General features: G+C 44.1%; 2 protein-coding genes across 4 annotated transcripts in view; one reads left to right on the forward strand and one right to left on the reverse strand.

The window, feature by feature from the left end:
• LOC109867672 (harmonin) overlaps positions 1-3,023 on the reverse strand; it is a 46,825-nt gene extending 43,802 nt beyond the window's left edge. For all 3 annotated transcript variants that reach the window (XR_004204870.1, XM_031801928.1, XM_031801929.1), the window contains exon 1: positions 2,895-3,023. Coding sequence is in view for 2 of the 3 variants with exons in the window: in XM_031801928.1 (XP_031657788.1) it covers positions 2,895-2,930 (36 nt within the window). In the remaining variant the exon portion in view is untranslated. The remainder of the gene's footprint in view (positions 1-2,894) is intronic.
• A 57-nt stretch (positions 3,024-3,080) lies between these two features.
• On the forward strand, positions 3,081-16,085 carry LOC109866942 (coiled-coil domain-containing protein 77-like). The gene is made up of 5 exons (XM_031802179.1): positions 3,081-3,162; positions 10,914-11,005; positions 11,093-11,226; positions 14,255-14,489; positions 15,439-16,085. Exons 1-5 carry the CDS (start codon positions 3,081-3,083, stop codon positions 15,685-15,687), a joined length of 792 nt encoding a protein of 263 aa, XP_031658039.1. The 3' UTR covers positions 15,688-16,085.
• The last annotated feature ends 328 nt before the right edge of the window (positions 16,086-16,413 follow it).

Here is a 16,413-nt window from a genome sequence, read left to right on the forward strand (position 1 = left end):
AGTGTGTGCATCTTACCTTGTAGCGACTGAACTGCTGCAGAAAAGTTTTGAGGAAGCGCTTAGGCCAGTCATTAATATACCCCATCTCCTTCATTAAGGAAGGTTGTCTATCCGGCTGTGTGTGAGTGCCTCAGTGTGTGTGCGCGTGTGGGCACCAACCTGTGTATACGTTTGTCAGTGCTGCGTTTTGTGTGCCTGTGCCTGTAAAGCGTTAGCATCAATAGCATCTCTATTGTGTGTTGCTGGAGGTAGAAGGCCAGGTAGCTTTCCTGTTTTCTAGATCCCTTCCCCTTACTAGGACTGTGGGCTGGTACACACACTTATGCCATCGGACTAGGGAGGGGGAGTAAGGGAGCGATAAGGAGGGGTGGAGGTTGGAGGGCGGTTTGGAATAGTGAGGTGAGCAGTGTCACCTTACAGTACATCCCAGTGACAAGCAGTCCACCACCATAATTTCTTACAATTAGGGGTGACTCAAGGAACCATTGCAGTCAATAGGTTCATATTTGCACCTTTGGTTAGTTGATGGGTTATGGGGGAACCTTTAATGTTTCCTGGAGGAACCCTCTCGCCTAGAAGTGTGCGGAGCACTCTGAATTTATTTTGATGTTGGATTTGTTGCGCTGCCAAACTCGGAAGAAGATGAAAATATGTGGTTTTAAGGGATGGCGATCAACTTGTAAAACATTACCCATTCCTATATGAGTACTATTTTAATATCAATGTTGAAAAATACAACATTGGCTGTCAAGCCCATTATATTATATGACTGTATTGAATTGAATTTAATGTATTTTTGGGTAACAGACATAAACAACAAAATGTACAATGTGAAACCAGAGGATATCACTTAAAATTATTAATTAAAATCCTTGTTTCCAAAGTGGTCCTGTTTGTTTTAATAATAATGTTTATTTTTGATGGTAATGACGTTTGTTTATGATGATAATTATTAAGTGTTGGCTAAGTTTGCTAGTTACCTACAGTATCTTCAACCTAGCCTACACTCTTAAAAATGCTTGGTTGTTTGGATGGCCCAACTGCTGGGTTGCAGGCATTGGGTCACTTAGTCAGGTGGTTTTCTTTAAAAAAAAAAGAAACACGTTTGGTTGTTGATGCTGGGTTATTAAGAAATGACCCAGGCGGTCAGCTAAGATGACCGGGGGCGTGGCTTAGTAGGGTCCTGGCTTGCAATATAGTTATTTTTGGCCCAGTGGGTCAGATAAGACGATTGGGGTTGTCTCTTTCAGATAGTTATTTCTGGCCCCCGTATTGTTAAGGTTGAAAACTGAGTTCCTCAAGAGCCTATGCAAATCCTAACGTTGGAAGAGCTACCACTTTCCTACTATGTAATCAGCCATGTTAGTATTACAATATGTAATATGCATGTATTGTGTACAAACAGGAATGACATTTAACCCTCACAGCTGGCAATCTTTTCCCCAAAAAAAGTTTATTTGGGGCTGCTTTTCCTTCCAAGAGTGTACAAAGAAAAGGCTCAGAGATACACACTACACGCACACGCAGACACCTAGGCACACATTACTACACACAAGCTCAACCATGCAGGTTCCTGGGTGTATGACAGTGTATTTATGGTTTGGTAAAGTTCTCGGACATAAAGAGACAGGGTAAGCAACGATGACTAAGTGCAGACTTCAGCACCCTGAACGGTTGAAGCTATTGTCATAAAGAGCCAGCCAGATACCTCCGCTTATGTTATACAGTACATGAAGACCTCTTGTGTTCTCTAAACCCTTAAACTCCCTTTTTCTCAAAACATCCAACAAAGGCACCGAGGTGAATACAACACATACAACAAATAAACTGTAAGAGAAGTTAAGGGCCCACTTCAATCTAACTGTAGCCTATATTCACCTGTCAAAGACATATTGTCACCACATATTCATTGTCACAAACATGACCAAAAACGCATGCTGTTCTGTGGTCAATCAATCAAATGTATTTATAAAGCCCTTTTTAGAGCCTTATCTAAATGTGTTGTTGTTGTTGCTCATGCCTTCCTGCCTGGCAGTCCCTGTTATGGGTGTAAGATGGCATTCAAACAGTCCCCTCTCTGTCTCTAATTGCTGCTGTAAATCGTCCCATCCTGTTCCGCTCGGCTGGACATCCCTGACACGGTCTAAATTATCTAATGGGGAGCGACCTAGTGAGAGCCTACAGCATAGAGGACAGATGGCTCTGGGTCCACATTACAGAGGACGGAAAACACCCAAACGTATCACGTTGCCTTTACACAGCTTCTCTCTTCTTTTTTTTTTACATAATTATCCGAATACTGTCACCGTGAGTATCCGTGAACAATTGTATGGCTAAATACAAAATGCATCATCGGTATCTTTGTGTTGGGTCTAGAATGACCAACAGACGAAAATATGTTGGAAACACCAGGTGAACGTTTTGCAATACACACAGTTCACCTGACAAATGACCAGGATAACCAATCAGGAAAGCTGACACACAGGCCATAGGTACTCATGATAATAGCCTAGTTTACCTGTACACACTCTCCCTATAATCGACATTGTTATTGTATAGACTATACACACTAGTGGTATTAAAAATGAATGTATTAAATTAAATATCCTCACAAGAGGGGGAAACTTTTTAATCCTACAGAGGATTCACTTGTTGTATAACAGTTGTATAACACAACCGTCTATTTTCACAATTGTGAAATAAAGGATGAAACAATTCAATTAAAATCCCAGCCAAAACATGTTAGTCCTACATGAACATTTTCTACACCTATGAAGACATTATAAACGCATCTAAAGGCACCTGTGCAAAAGCATTACCCCAACAGAGTTCAGAGTACATCATAGGACTTTGATAACAGCCAAAACAAAATGAAACACAAATTAAGTTCTTACCTTGTGCCTAAATTCTCGAGCTACTTTTCGTTCCATTTTCGACAAAAGAATAACGCTGACACCGACCGATGTTCTATCTTCCTGTTAGCGACAGTACCCTCTCAACAGTGGCGCTACCGACAGTGAACGCTGGGTGGTAGACATAAAGAATGATAGAGGCCTGTAGTGGCCCAAAGCTGTTTTAACATGGGCAGCGCCAATGAGTGCTTCCGCCATTTAAAAGTAGTCAAAGGTGTCGACCGGGTGGGGATTCCTATAGAGTACCACAGTAAGAGTCATAATACCCTGGCATGACGTGTTGATAACCGTGTAAATCTCTCTAGGACAAGGTGACTTTTATCAATATATTTGTCTGTATTCCCCCCCCCCCAAAAAAATAGCAATTAATTAAATGCTAATTAGCTGCTAATATGGCAATAAAGAACTGGAAATGCTATGATGATTTGGATGAGACTGCCGAATCAAGGCAAAGGTAAGAATCTCTGGATTAACTATCTAATGTTAGTTAAATGTAGTAAAGAGTAAATAAACTCAATTTCTTTAAAGTTCTGAATTGAGACAATACCTGTTAGCAAAGAGATTTACATGCAGGAGCTTGCAGGGATTTGTAGTTTTGCATGATGTCTACGTTGATGCTGATTAGCATTTTTGTGACAGAGTAAATAGAGCCGAATATATTGTTAAGTCACCTTGTCCGAGAGAGATTTAAATGGTTATCAAAATGTCAGGGTAGGTCTACATGAAACACGGCACCTTTTTTGAAGTGTTTCTAAAATTCCCTGTGGAAAAAAAAGATTGGAACCATTTCCCTGTTTGACCGCTAGGTTTTATGGGTATTATGACACCCACACTGCAGGGCTCTATGGGTTGTAGCCTCAATGGCACTATTATGACACCCACACTGCAGGGCTCTATGGGTTGTAGCCTCAATGGCACTATTATGACACCCACACTGCAGGGCTCTATGGGTTGTAGCCTCAATGGCACTATTATGACACCCACACTGCATGGCTCTATGGTTTGTAGCCTCAATGGCACTATTATGACACCCACACTGCAGGGCTCTATGGGTTGTACCTCAATGGCACTATTATGACACCCATACTGCAGGGCTCTATGGGTTGTAGCCTCAATGGCACTATTATGACACCCACACTGCAGGGCTCTATGGGTTGTAGCCTCAATGGCACTTGGGGCGGCAGGGTAGCCTAGTGGTTAGAGCGTTGGACTAGTAACCGCAAGGTTGCAAACCCCTGAGCTGACAAGGTACAAATCTGTCGTTCTGCCCCTGAACAGGCAGTTAACCTACTGTTCCTAGGCCATCATTGAAAATAAGAATTTGTTCTTAACTGACTTGCCTGGTTAAATAAATGTAAAGTGTTGGGTGTCACAGACACTATGTCATAGATGAGTCCTCTATCTATCTCTATGGTGGTAGATCCCAGTAGTGGCCCCATTCAGAGAATAGCTCCTGGTATTCAGTTGCTGAGGCACTGCTGGGCTGGGGAAAGGCGGATGTTTCCGGTTTTCAGGATACAGTATTTACAATTCAGGAAGCTTCATAATTTAGTTGGTGGGAAAACAACGGTGCAAAGCTAAATATACTGAGCAAAAATATAAACTCAACATGCAGCAATTTCAGAAAGTTGACTGATTTACATTTCATATAAGGAAATCTGTCAATTGAAATAAATTCATTAGGCCCTAATCTATGGATTGGGCAGGGGCGCAACCATGGGTTGGTCTGAGAGGGCAGAGGCCCACCCACAGAGGAGCCAGGCCCAGCCATTCAGAATGAGTTTATCCCCAAAAAAGGGCTTTATTACAGACATAAATACTCAGATTTAACAGCTGCCCGGGTGGAAGGTCTCAGACGATCCTACATGTGAAGAAGCCGGAAGTGGAGGTCCTGGGCTGGCGTGGTTACACTTGGTCTGCAGTTGTGAGTCTGGTTGGACGTACTGCCAAATTCTATAAAACAACATTGGAGTCGGCTTATGGTAGAGAAATTAACATGACCTTTTCTGGCAACAGCTCTGGTGGACATTCCTGCAGTCAGCATGCCAATTGCACTCTCCCTCAAAACTTGAGACATCTGTGGCATTGTGTTGTGTGAAAAAACTTAACATTTTAGAGTGGCCTTTTATTGTCCCCAACACAAGGTGCACCTGTGTAATGATCATGCTGTTTAATCAGCTTCTTGATATGCCACACCTATCAGGTGGATGGATTATCTTGGCAAAAGATAAATGCTCACTAACAGGGATGTAAACAAGTGTGTGCACATTTAAGAGAAATACGTTTTTTGTGCTGAACATTTCTGGGATCTTTTATGTCAGCTCATGAAACATGGGACCAACACTTTACACTTTACGTTTATATTTTTGTTACATATAAATATAAACACTCAGTTGTATCTATTTTTCCATGTTTCTTGTTAGTCTGTATGTCCCACTCATGTCCAAATCAAATTTATTTATATAGCCCTTCGTACATCAGCTGATATCTCAAAGTGCTGAACAGAAACCCAGCCTAAAACCCCAAACAGCAAGCAATGCAGGTGTTGAAGCACGTTGGCTAGGAAAAACTCCCTAGAAAGGCCAAAACCTAGGAAGAAACCAGGCTATGAGGGGTGGCCAGTCCTCTTCTGGCTGTGCTGGGTGGAGATTATAACAGAACATGGCCAAGATGTTCAAATGTTCATAAATGACCAGCATGGTCAAATAATAGGTCTGGGACAGGTAGCACGTCCGGTGAACAGGTCAGGATTCCATAGCCGCAGGCAGAACAGTTGAAACTGGAGCAGCGGCACGGCTAGGTGGACTGGGGACAGCAAGGAGTCATCATGCCAGGTAGTCCTGAGGCATGGTCCTAGGGCTCAGATCCTCCGAGAGAGAGAAAGAAAGAGAGAATTAGAGAGAGCATACTTAAATTCACACAGGACACCGGATAAGACAGGAGAAGTACTCCAGATATAACAGACTGACCCTATCCCCCCAACACATAAACTACTGCAGCATAAATACTGGAGGCTGAGACAGGAGGGGTCAGGAGACACTGTGGCCCCATCCGAGGACACCCCCGGACAGGGCCAAACAGGAAGGATATAACCCCACCCACTTTGCCAAAGCACAGCCCCCACACCACTAGAGGGATATCTTCAACCACCAACTTACCATCCTGAGACAAGGCTGAGTATAGCCCACAAAGATCCCCGCCACGGCACAACCCAAGGGGGAGCGCCAACCCAGACAGGAAGATCACATCAGTGACTCAACCCACTCAAGTGACGCACCCCTCCTAGGGACGGCATGAAAGAGCACCAGTAAGCCAGTGACTCAGCCCCTGTAATAGGGTTAGAGGCAGAGAATCCCAGTGGAAAGAGGGGAACCGGCCAGGCAGAGACAGCAAGGGTGGTTCGTTGCTCCCGAGCCTTTCCATTCACCTTCACACTCCTGGGCCAGACTACACTCAATCATATGAACCACTGAAGAGATGAGTCTTCAGTAAAGACTTAAAGGTTGAGACCGAGTCTGCGTCTCTCACATGGGTATGCAGACCATTCCATAAAAATTGAGCTCTATAGGAGAAAGCCCTGCCTGCAGGACAATTAGGAGGCCTGCGTCTTGTGACCGTAGTGTACGTGTAGGTATGTATGGCAGGACCAAATCAGAGAGAGATAGGTAGGAGCAAGCCCATGTAATGCTTTGTAGGTTAGCAGTAAAACCTTGAAATCAGCCCTTGCCTTGACAGGAAGCCAGTGTAGGGAGGCAAGCACTGGAGTTATATGATCACATGTTTTGGTTCTAGTCAGGATTCTAGCAGCCGTATTTAGCACTAACTGAAGTTTATTTAGTGCTTTATCCGGGTAGCCGGAAAGTAGAGCATTGCAGTAGTCTAACCTAGAAGTAACAAAAGCATGGATGAATTAATCTGCATCATTTTTGGACAGAAAGTTTCTGATTTTTGCAATGTTACGAAGATGGAAAAAAGCTGTCCTTGAAACAGTCTGGATATGTTTGTCAAAAGAGAGATCAGGGTCCAGAGTAACGCTGAGGTCCTTCACAGTTTTATTTGAGACGACCATTAAGATTCATTGTCAGATTCAACAGAAAATCTCTTTGTTTCTTGGGACCTATAACAAGCATCTCTGTTTTGTCCGAGTCTAAAAGTAGAACGTTTGCAGCCATCCACTTCCTTATGTCTGAAACACAGGCTTCTAGCGAGGGCAATTTTGGGATTTCACCATGTTTCATTGAAATGTACAGCTGTGTGTCATCCGCATAGCAGTGAAAGTTAACAGTATGTTTTCGAATGACATCACCAAGAGGTAAAATATATAGAGAAAACAATAGTGGTCCTAAAACGTCCACCCTGTTAGGCTAAATTATTAAATTAAATGAACATTTCAAAATGTTAAAATATGTTTGATAGAGAACTTTAAAATCCTGTTCACCCTAATGCTAGTTCAATCTTGCTCACTCACAGAGCTATGGCTAATTTAGGCTCCAAATGTCCACCTGTTAGGTTCCACCCTGTTAGGGTTATGCGCTGAACAGGTTGGAAAATGCCTGAGCATGAACAATATGTTTTTCTGAATGTCAAACATGTCCTTTTTCTGACAGAATACAAAACATAAATAAAGATATAGGCTACTTTTTTTTCTAAAGTTATGAGGACCAAAAGACACCGGCCAGTAGGAATATAGATCCTAGGTGCAGGTCTAGGATCAGCGCACACTACTCAAATCATAACATTAAGGCAAATAAAGTGTAGCTACTATTTCTATCGTTATTGTCACCATCTATACTACTACATTTAGGCTATTGTAACACATGGAAAATGTGTGCTTTTGGTACTGATGACTTAGGCATATTGTCTATGAAAATAAAATGTAAAAACACACAGGTAGTATATTAAACTATTTAATTATTTATACTTACCTACCTGTACTACCTGTATGTTTATTTTATAAGGCTTATATTTAACTATTTCATTATTTATGCTTTAATCATTATTTAATTTTTTTATTTTTATTATGCTTTAATTTCATTATGTTGGGCACCTTAAAAATAAGTTATTTCGCTACATCAAATGATATGCAGTTAAATAATGTTCTCCCCAACGTTTGTGCCGAAGTCCAGACAGTCACACAGTGTTTCAATTCACCAGAACAGTAGGTAGCAGTGGAGCATCGCTAATCAAATCACAGTGCAATGTTAGGGCCTACATAAAGCTGTCCCAACAGCAGAGTCCGGGCAGCAGTCACAACACCTTTTGTTAGGAGAATTATGTTCTCCATCACCCAATTTAATTATATTACTCTCAGTCTGTAAACCAGAATTTGTAGGATCCTGGTCGAATGAAACAGACGGAGGCCCAGCTAAATAGTCAAAAGGTTTTATTCACGGAACGTTCTGGAGTCAAGAATACAAAACAATTCACTTTATACTGACTTCTCACGCCCACAAATACACACAAACATACGCACACACATACACACGCCCACACAAACATACACCCACACATACACACAAACATATGCCCACACATACACACAAACATGTCCTGCTACGCACACACGGTCTGTCTCACTTCCCAGCCGACAGAGATAGTGACCTTGTCCTTGAGACGTACTCCCCCAAATCTCTAGTCAGGTCGGCACTGAGCTCAGACAGTCTGTGTTTAAATACCATAAAGACATATTGTTTTACCCTAATTCTGACTAGGGCTACACATTTATTGATTATGATTTAATACATTCTAATCCATTCCATACAATTATATGTTTCAGGGCGGAATATTCTAATCATTCAATTAACAGACAATTCTCACCTGGTTTAAATGCTACCACACCCGTTTCAAGTCCTAGGACTCGCACATTGAATACAATGAATTTACGGGAATGATGAGAGATTCTGTTTTCTTTTTGAGGAGATTGATTTCCCCTTCTAACTTAGTTCACTCTTTCCAGGTCATGGAGTCACCCCTCTGTCACATTGGCCACTGTTTTCAAACTTCCAACTTTAGCTGAGTGGGTATCCACTTTAGAAGTGAGCAGTGCAAGAGATTTATCGGTTTCAATTGCAACTTTCTGTTATCGGGTGTTGAGAGCCACCATGTTCCCACAGGTGAATTGTGAATGGACAGAATATGCCAGCTGTTGGCACGAAATAGACCTGCTATTGTTCCTTGTAATATAGTGAACGTCCCACACCATAAGGTTATGTTATATGATGACAGTTATTTGAAAATAAGTATGTTAATTCATAGTTATTTTTCTTAAAGAAAGCCACGAGAGAGCCGCATGTTTCAATGCATTCCACCGGAACCCTTGGGTACAAAAGGCTGCAGTCCAAACACATTGTTTTTTGACCTTTTTACCCCCTCAGTTACTTAGTTACTTTCCCTTGGGAGAATCCCCATCAAAATCGGATGAAGTTTCATTGCCATCTTAAATAGAGGTCCAATTCACTAACGTTGCCCTCGATTTAGTTTGAGGGAGCGAGTGAACAACCATGGGCTGCGTTTCAAACTCATAAAAGACACACCCTCGTCCACTTACACCATTTGGCGAATCCCAGTCACCATCTTGGTCGTAGGTCCAAACAATTAGCAAAACAAGGGAAGTTCGCAACCTAAGCCCCTCAGCCCTCGTTTTTGATCGAGTTTGCGAGTGTACAATTATGTTCACCTCGGGGCCTGAAATGCCCCATAATTCAATTTGTAAAACCTCAACATCAATATGGAGAAATGCCCCATAATTCAATTCGTAAAACCTCAACATCAATATGGAGAAGTCGCGGCCCCGTCTGTTTTCTCTCGTTCACTCCTGTGCCTTCTGTACTGAACAAAAAAATAGAAACGCAACAATTTCTAAGATTTGACTGATTTACAGTTCATATAAGGAAATCTTTCAATTAAAATAAATTCATTAGGCCCTAATCTATGGATTTCATATGACCGGGAATACCGATACCTTAAAATTACCATCGATAAAATGCTATTGTGTTCATTGTCCGTAGCTTATGCCTGCCCATACCATAACCCCTCCGCCACCATGGGGCACTCTGTTCGCACCGGTGACATCAGAAAACCGCTCGCCCACGACACCATACACTTGGTTTGCGGTTGTGAGGCCGGGTTGGATGTACTGACAAATTCTCTAGAATAATTATTTTAGAGAAATGAACATTACGTTCTCTGGCGACAGCTCTGGTGGACATTCCTGCAGTCCTCGTGCCAATTGCACGCTCCCTCAACTTGAGACTTCTGTGGCGTTGTGTTTATTGTGTGACGACAACTACACATTTGTGGGTGTTTTTTGGCCCCATCAGAAAAGGCCCCTGTGTAACGATCATGCTCTTTTTAATCAGCTACTTGATATGTCACACATGTCAGGTGGCTGGATTATCTTGGCAAAGGAGAATTGCTCACTAACAGGGATGTAAACAAATTTGTGCACAATTTGATAGAATTAAGCTTCAGGGATGTTTTATTTCAGTTCATGAAACATTGGACCAAGACTTTACATGTTTATTTTTGTTCTGTGTAATTCCAGCCCTTTTACGCAGAGAACATTTTTTTAAACGGTTTTTGTTTGCTTTGGGCTTTAATCCCCGTCTCTCCCTGCCCTCCAACAGAAGCTGCAGTGGGAGGTGGGGGTCTCTGAATTGCAGAAGGCTCAGAGAGAGAGGGAACAGGCACTGCGCCTGTACTCGGAGAACAACATACTCAAGATCAGGTGAGCTCTCATTTGATTCACAATTACACTTAACAATTGCAATTGACATTTCCAGCTTTACAGTTGAGACTTTTTCAAAAAATAATGTTCTCAAACTACTTAGCTGAGTTACACAATTTTGCTTACTTAAGATAAACCGAAGCCCAAGGAGGGGAGCTACTAAAGTCTCATTAAGTAGGATTACAGTGGGCTCTTAGCACACATCAGTTTACAGAAATGTGGAATAATCTGTGTTTGGAGTGCAATATTTCTCTGTGCCGACTTCTGCCTGTGAGCAGAGGGTAACCAGAAATCTAGATCAGAGGGAGTGGTGAATGGAGGAAGCTCAGAGCAGTACAGAAGTGCCAACCAGACCTTAGTACTACAGGTAGACACACACACACACACAAAACAACTAATTTAGCTTTGAACACTTGCTGTAAGTTGAATTGGTGTAATGTGCCTACCTGTGGAGGTGCTGCCGGCTCAGGTGGAGGAGCAGACAGGTCTGTCCAAAGAGAAGGTGGAGTCTCTGCTGGAGGACGGGAGGATCCACGTGGAGGAGGGACAGGTCCAGCACCAGAGAGACCAGGACCCCATCACTGACAAGTATGTATGTTCACTATCTACTATACTCCTCCACATGCCACTTTTGCCTCATATTTCTGTGAACTGTCAATAAATAGTTTTCCAGAAATGATTGTTGAATGGATTTCCTCCTGATTCCGGGAATCACATGCGCCAAATACAACAGGTATAGATAGACCTTTACAGTGAAGTGCTTACAAGCCCTTGACCAACAATACCGTTAAGAAAATAATACAAAAAAAAGTACAAATAATTAAAGCGTAGCAGTAAAATAATAATAGTGAGGCTATGTACAGGGGGTACCGGTGCAGAGGCTATATACAGGGGGTACTGGTACAGAGTCAGTGTGGAGGCTATGTACAGGGGGTACCGGTGCAGAGGCTATATACAGGGGGTACTGGTACAGAGTCAGTGTGGAGGCTATGTACAGGGGGTACCGGTGCAGAGGCTATATACAGGGGGTACTGGTACAGAGTCAGTGTGGAGGCTATGTACAGGGGGTACCGGTGCAGAGGCTATATACAGGGGGTACTGGTACAGAGTCAGTGTGGAGGCTATGTACAGGGGGTACCGGTGCAGAGGCTATATACAGGGGGTACTGGTACAGAGTCAGTGTGGAGGCTATGTACAGGGGGTACCGGTGCAGAGGCTATATACAGGGGGTACTGGTACAGAGTCAGTGTGGAGGCTATGTACAGGGGGTACCGGTGCAGAGGCTATATACAGGGGGTACTGGTACAGAGTCAGTGTGGAGGCTATGTACAGGGGGTACCGGTGCAGAGGCTATATACAGGGGGTACTGGTACAGAGTCAGTGTGGAGGCTATGTACAGGGGGTACCGGTGTGGGGTCACCGGTTAGTTGGGGTAATTAAGATATGTACATGTGGGTTAGTGACTCTGCATAGATGATAACAGAGTAGCAGCAGTGCAAAAGTGTGTGTATGTGTGTGGGGGGGGGGGGGGCAGCAGCAGCCATTTAATTAGCTGTTCAGGAGTCTTATGGCTTGGGGGTAGAAGTTGTTAAGAAGCCTCTTGGACCTAGACTTGGTGTTCCAGTACCGCTTGCCGTGCGGTAGAAGAGAGAACAGTCTGACTAGGGTAGCTGGAATCTGGATGGCAGGAAGCTTGGCCCCAGTGATGTCCTGGGCCGTAACGCACTACCCTCTGTAGTACCTTGCGGTTGGGGGCCGAGCAGTTGCCATACCAGGCAGTGATGCAACCAGGATGCTCTCTGGTGCAGCTGTACAACCTTTTAAGGATCTGAGGACCCATGCCAAATCTTTTCAGTCTCCTGAGGGGAAATAGGTTTAGGCATGCCCTCTTCACAACTGTCTTTGTGTGCTTGGACCATGTTAGTTGGTGATGTGGACACAAAAGGACTTGAAGCACTCAACCTACTCCACTACAGCCCTGTCAATGAGAATGGGGGTGTCCTCGGTCTTCCTTTACCTGTAGTCCACAATCATCTCCTTTTGTCTTGATCACGTTGAGGGAGTTGTTGTTGTCCTGGCACCACATGGACTGGTCTCTGACCTCCCTATAGGCTGTCTTGTCAGGGATCACTTGTCACCGGTAAACTTAATAATGGTGTTGTAGTCGTGCCTGGCCATGCAGTCTTGAGTGAACAGGGAGTACAGGAGGGGACTGAGCATGCACCCCTGAGGGGCCCCCGTGTTGTGGATCAGCATGGCAGCTGTTACCTACCCTTACCAGCTGGGGGCGGCCTTCAGGAAGTCCAGTTACAGAGGGAGGTGTTTAGTCCCAGGGTCCTTAGCTTAGTGATGAGCTTTTAAGGGCACTATGGTGTTAAATGCTGAGCTGTAGTCAATGAATAGCATTCTCGCATAGGTGTTCCTGTTGTCCATGTGTGAAAGGGCAGTGTGGAGTGCAATAGAGATTACATGATCAGTTGGGGCGGTATGCAAATTGGAGTGGGTCCAGGGTTTCTGGGATAATGGTGTTGATGAGACCCATGACCAGCCTTTCAATGCGTTTCATGGCTACAGAGTGTTACGGGTCAGTAGTCATTTAGGCAGGCTACCTTAGTGTTCTTGGGGACAGGGACTATGGTGGTCTGCTTGAAACATGTTGGTATTAGACTTTGTCAGGGACAGGTTGAAAATGTCAGTGAAGACACCTGCCAGTTGGTCAGTACACGTCCTGGTAATCCGTCTGGCCCTGCGACCTTATGAATGTTGACCTGTTTTAAAGGTCTTACTCACATCGGAGAGCATGGTCACACAGTCGTCCGGAACAGCTGATGCGCTCATGCATGTTTCAGTGTTATTTGCCTCGACGCGAGCATAGAAGTAATTTAGCTTGTCTGGAAGGCTCGTGTTACTGGGCAGCTCTCGGCTGTGCTTCCCTTTTGTAGTCTATAGTTCTCAAGCCCTACCACATCCGAGTGTCAGAGCCGGTGTACTACGATTAGATCTTAGTCCTGTGATGCTTTGCCTGTTTGATAATTCATCGGCGGGCATAGCGGGATTTCTTATAAGCTTCTGGTTTGGAGTCCTTTTCCTTGAAAGCGGCAGCTCTACCTTTTACCTCGGTGCAGATGTTGCCTGTAATCCATGGCTTCTGGTTGAGATATGTACGTACAGTCACTGTGGGGACAACGTCCTCGATACACTTATTGATGAAGCCAGTGACTGATGTGGTGTACTCCTCAATGCCATCGGAGGAATCCCAGAACATATTCCAGTCTGTACTAGCAAAACAGTCCTGTAGCTTAGCATCTGCTTCATCTGACCACTTTGTTATTGACCAAGTCACTGGTGCTTCCTGCTTTAATTTGAGCTTATAAGCAGGAATTAGGAGAATACAATTAAGTTCAAATTTTCCAAATGGAGGGAGAGTTTGGTACGCGTAAAGGTGGTCTAGAGTTGATTTATTTAAGTTTCACTGCATTAAAGTCCCCAGCCACTGTGCCTCAACCAGGATTTTTGGGGGAAAATGGGTAAGTTATTGAAAGTTCCAGGAATTTTGCAACCCTACATGCTACTATCCAGCCTTTATCATTTTCTTACTCTGTCCCTTCTCCCTCAGGCTGGAGGGGACCCAGAACTTGACGGATGAGAGCTCCAGGGACTTCCTAAAGCTGAAGTTTGAGACGCAGGCCCGCGAGAGGGTGGAGAAGGACCGGCTGCTGCGGGAGCTGGACACGAACCAGGACCGATTGAGGGAGGCCAGAGACAGCCACGGGAGGGAGCAACCAGGATCCAGAGGACCCAGCAGTGTGGCCCAGCCTGACACCCAGCACGTCCAAAGGGAAGAGCTCCGGGTGGGTAGTGGTGCACACGCTTCAGATCAGGGGTCTTACAACATCGGGATCATACTCATCAAATCAGAGTTTATTTGTCACGTGTGCTGAATACAACAGGTGTAACCTTACAGTTAAATGCTTAGTTACAGGCTCTAACCAATAATGTAAAAAAGGGCACACAATGCAAATAGTCTGGGTAGCCATTTGATTACCTGTTCAGGAGTCTTATGACTTGGGGGTAAAAACTGTTGAGAATCACTATTAGCGGTGATTGGGGATCACCATGAGCCAAGGCAGCAGCTACTCTTCCTGGGGTCCAAACACATTAAGATAGGTGTGTTGTGGTGATTGGGGATCACCATTAGCCAAGGCAGCAGCTACTCTTCCTGGGGTCCAAACACATTAAGATAGGTGTGTTGTGGTGATTGGGGATCACCATTAGCCAAGGCAGCAGCTACTCTTCCTGGGGTCCAAACACATTAAGATAGGTGTGTTGTGGTGATTGGGGATCACCATTAGCCAAGGCAGCAGCTACTCTTCCTGGGGTCCAAACACATTAAGATAGGTGTGTTGTGGTGATTGGGGATCACCATGAGCCAAGGCAGCAGCTACTTTTCCTGGGGTCCAAACACATTAAGATAGGTGTGTTGTGGTGATTGGGGATCACCATGAGCCAAGGCAGCAGCTACTCTTCCTGGGGTCCAAACACATTAAGATAGGTGTGTTGTGGTGGTTGGGGATCACCATTAGCCAAGGCAGCAGCTACTCTTCCTGGGGTCCAAACACATTAAGATAGGTGTGTTGTGGTGATTGGGGATCACCATGAGCCAAGGCAGCAGCTACTCTTCCTGGGGTCCAAACACATTAACGCACTTACATATAAGATAGGTGTGTTGTTATACCTTGTGTTTATGTTGTATTTGTGTGCAAGTTTACGCCACTGTGTTTTGCCTACCTTTGTGTGTAGGACCGGTCTGACAAGATGGCAAAGCGTCTTCAGATGATGACCCAGCGGTACGAGGCCCTGAAGAAGAGGGCGGCCATGGAGGTGGAGGGCTTCAAGAGCGACATCAAACATCTCAAACAGAAACTCAAAGACGTGGAGAAACAGCTCTTTAAGGTGAGCATGGGACAAATGTTGTACGCCTGTGTGTTATCTGTTGTATGTTTTTGTGTGTGTGTGTGTGTTAAAGGTGACCCTGAACGTGGGTCCTGACCATCCTACACGAGGTGCGTCAGACCAACGTTCGGACCAGGAAGGTCCAGGGGGAGCTGAAGGCCAAGATCTACGGGCTGGAGAAAGACCTCCACTACAGCTGAGATACAGCCCAGACTGGCCCACTGGAGACCTGGGTACCATTCAGTAGGTGCCAGACAACCTTTTTCAAAACCTATTTAATGTCTACTGATCGCAACCTTGTATTCCCATTTGACATGCTCTGTTTGAATTTCTGACACCTGATATGAGACTCATTTGCAATGTCTCACGAATCAGTTTGTCAGGTTTTAGGCCAAGAAGATCTGGGTGTGTATGGTCATTGGCAGACAAGTTGTGTATGACATTAATGTCATTTTACATTAATACTCTAATCAAATACAAACAGAACAAATTGAACATTGTGCGTAGGTCATGGACATGCATCCTAGACGCAGTTGTTTTCTACTTCTGATTTGTCTATTGTGTGTTGCTGTGAAAAAACTAGTGGTTTCATTTATCAATGGATGAATCATTAATTAACTGGTTGTTATAACTAGATATAAAAATGCACAATTGCGTGGGCTAGTTACATAAATGTTTGTTTCCTCTGAACAGAAATGGATCAACATTTCTGTAAATCTAAAATATTGTTTAGGAAAAAGAGGCCATTGACTCAAATCGACGTAGACATCATCCCGTAGATGATAGGTATGCTGTCTTTTTTACTCTGCCATAGAGCAGCTG

This window comes from Oncorhynchus kisutch, linkage group LG22 (assembly GCF_002021735.2).
Source record: "Oncorhynchus kisutch isolate 150728-3 linkage group LG22, Okis_V2, whole genome shotgun sequence".
Lineage (NCBI taxonomy): Eukaryota > Metazoa > Chordata > Actinopteri > Salmoniformes > Salmonidae > Oncorhynchus > Oncorhynchus kisutch.

Excerpts from the sequence above, each read along its gene's own strand:
- LOC109866942 (XM_031802179.1), top strand. The coding sequence starts at position 3,081 with ATGGGCAGCGCCAATGAGTGCTTCCGCCATTTAAAAGTAGTCAAAGGT. Across the intron at positions 11,227-14,254 it reads CAGGACCCCATCACTGACAA|GCTGGAGGGGACCCAGAACT; the intron begins GTATGTATGTTC and ends CTTCTCCCTCAG. Across the intron at positions 14,490-15,438 it reads TCCAAAGGGAAGAGCTCCGG|GACCGGTCTGACAAGATGGC; the intron begins GTGGGTAGTGGT and ends CTTTGTGTGTAG.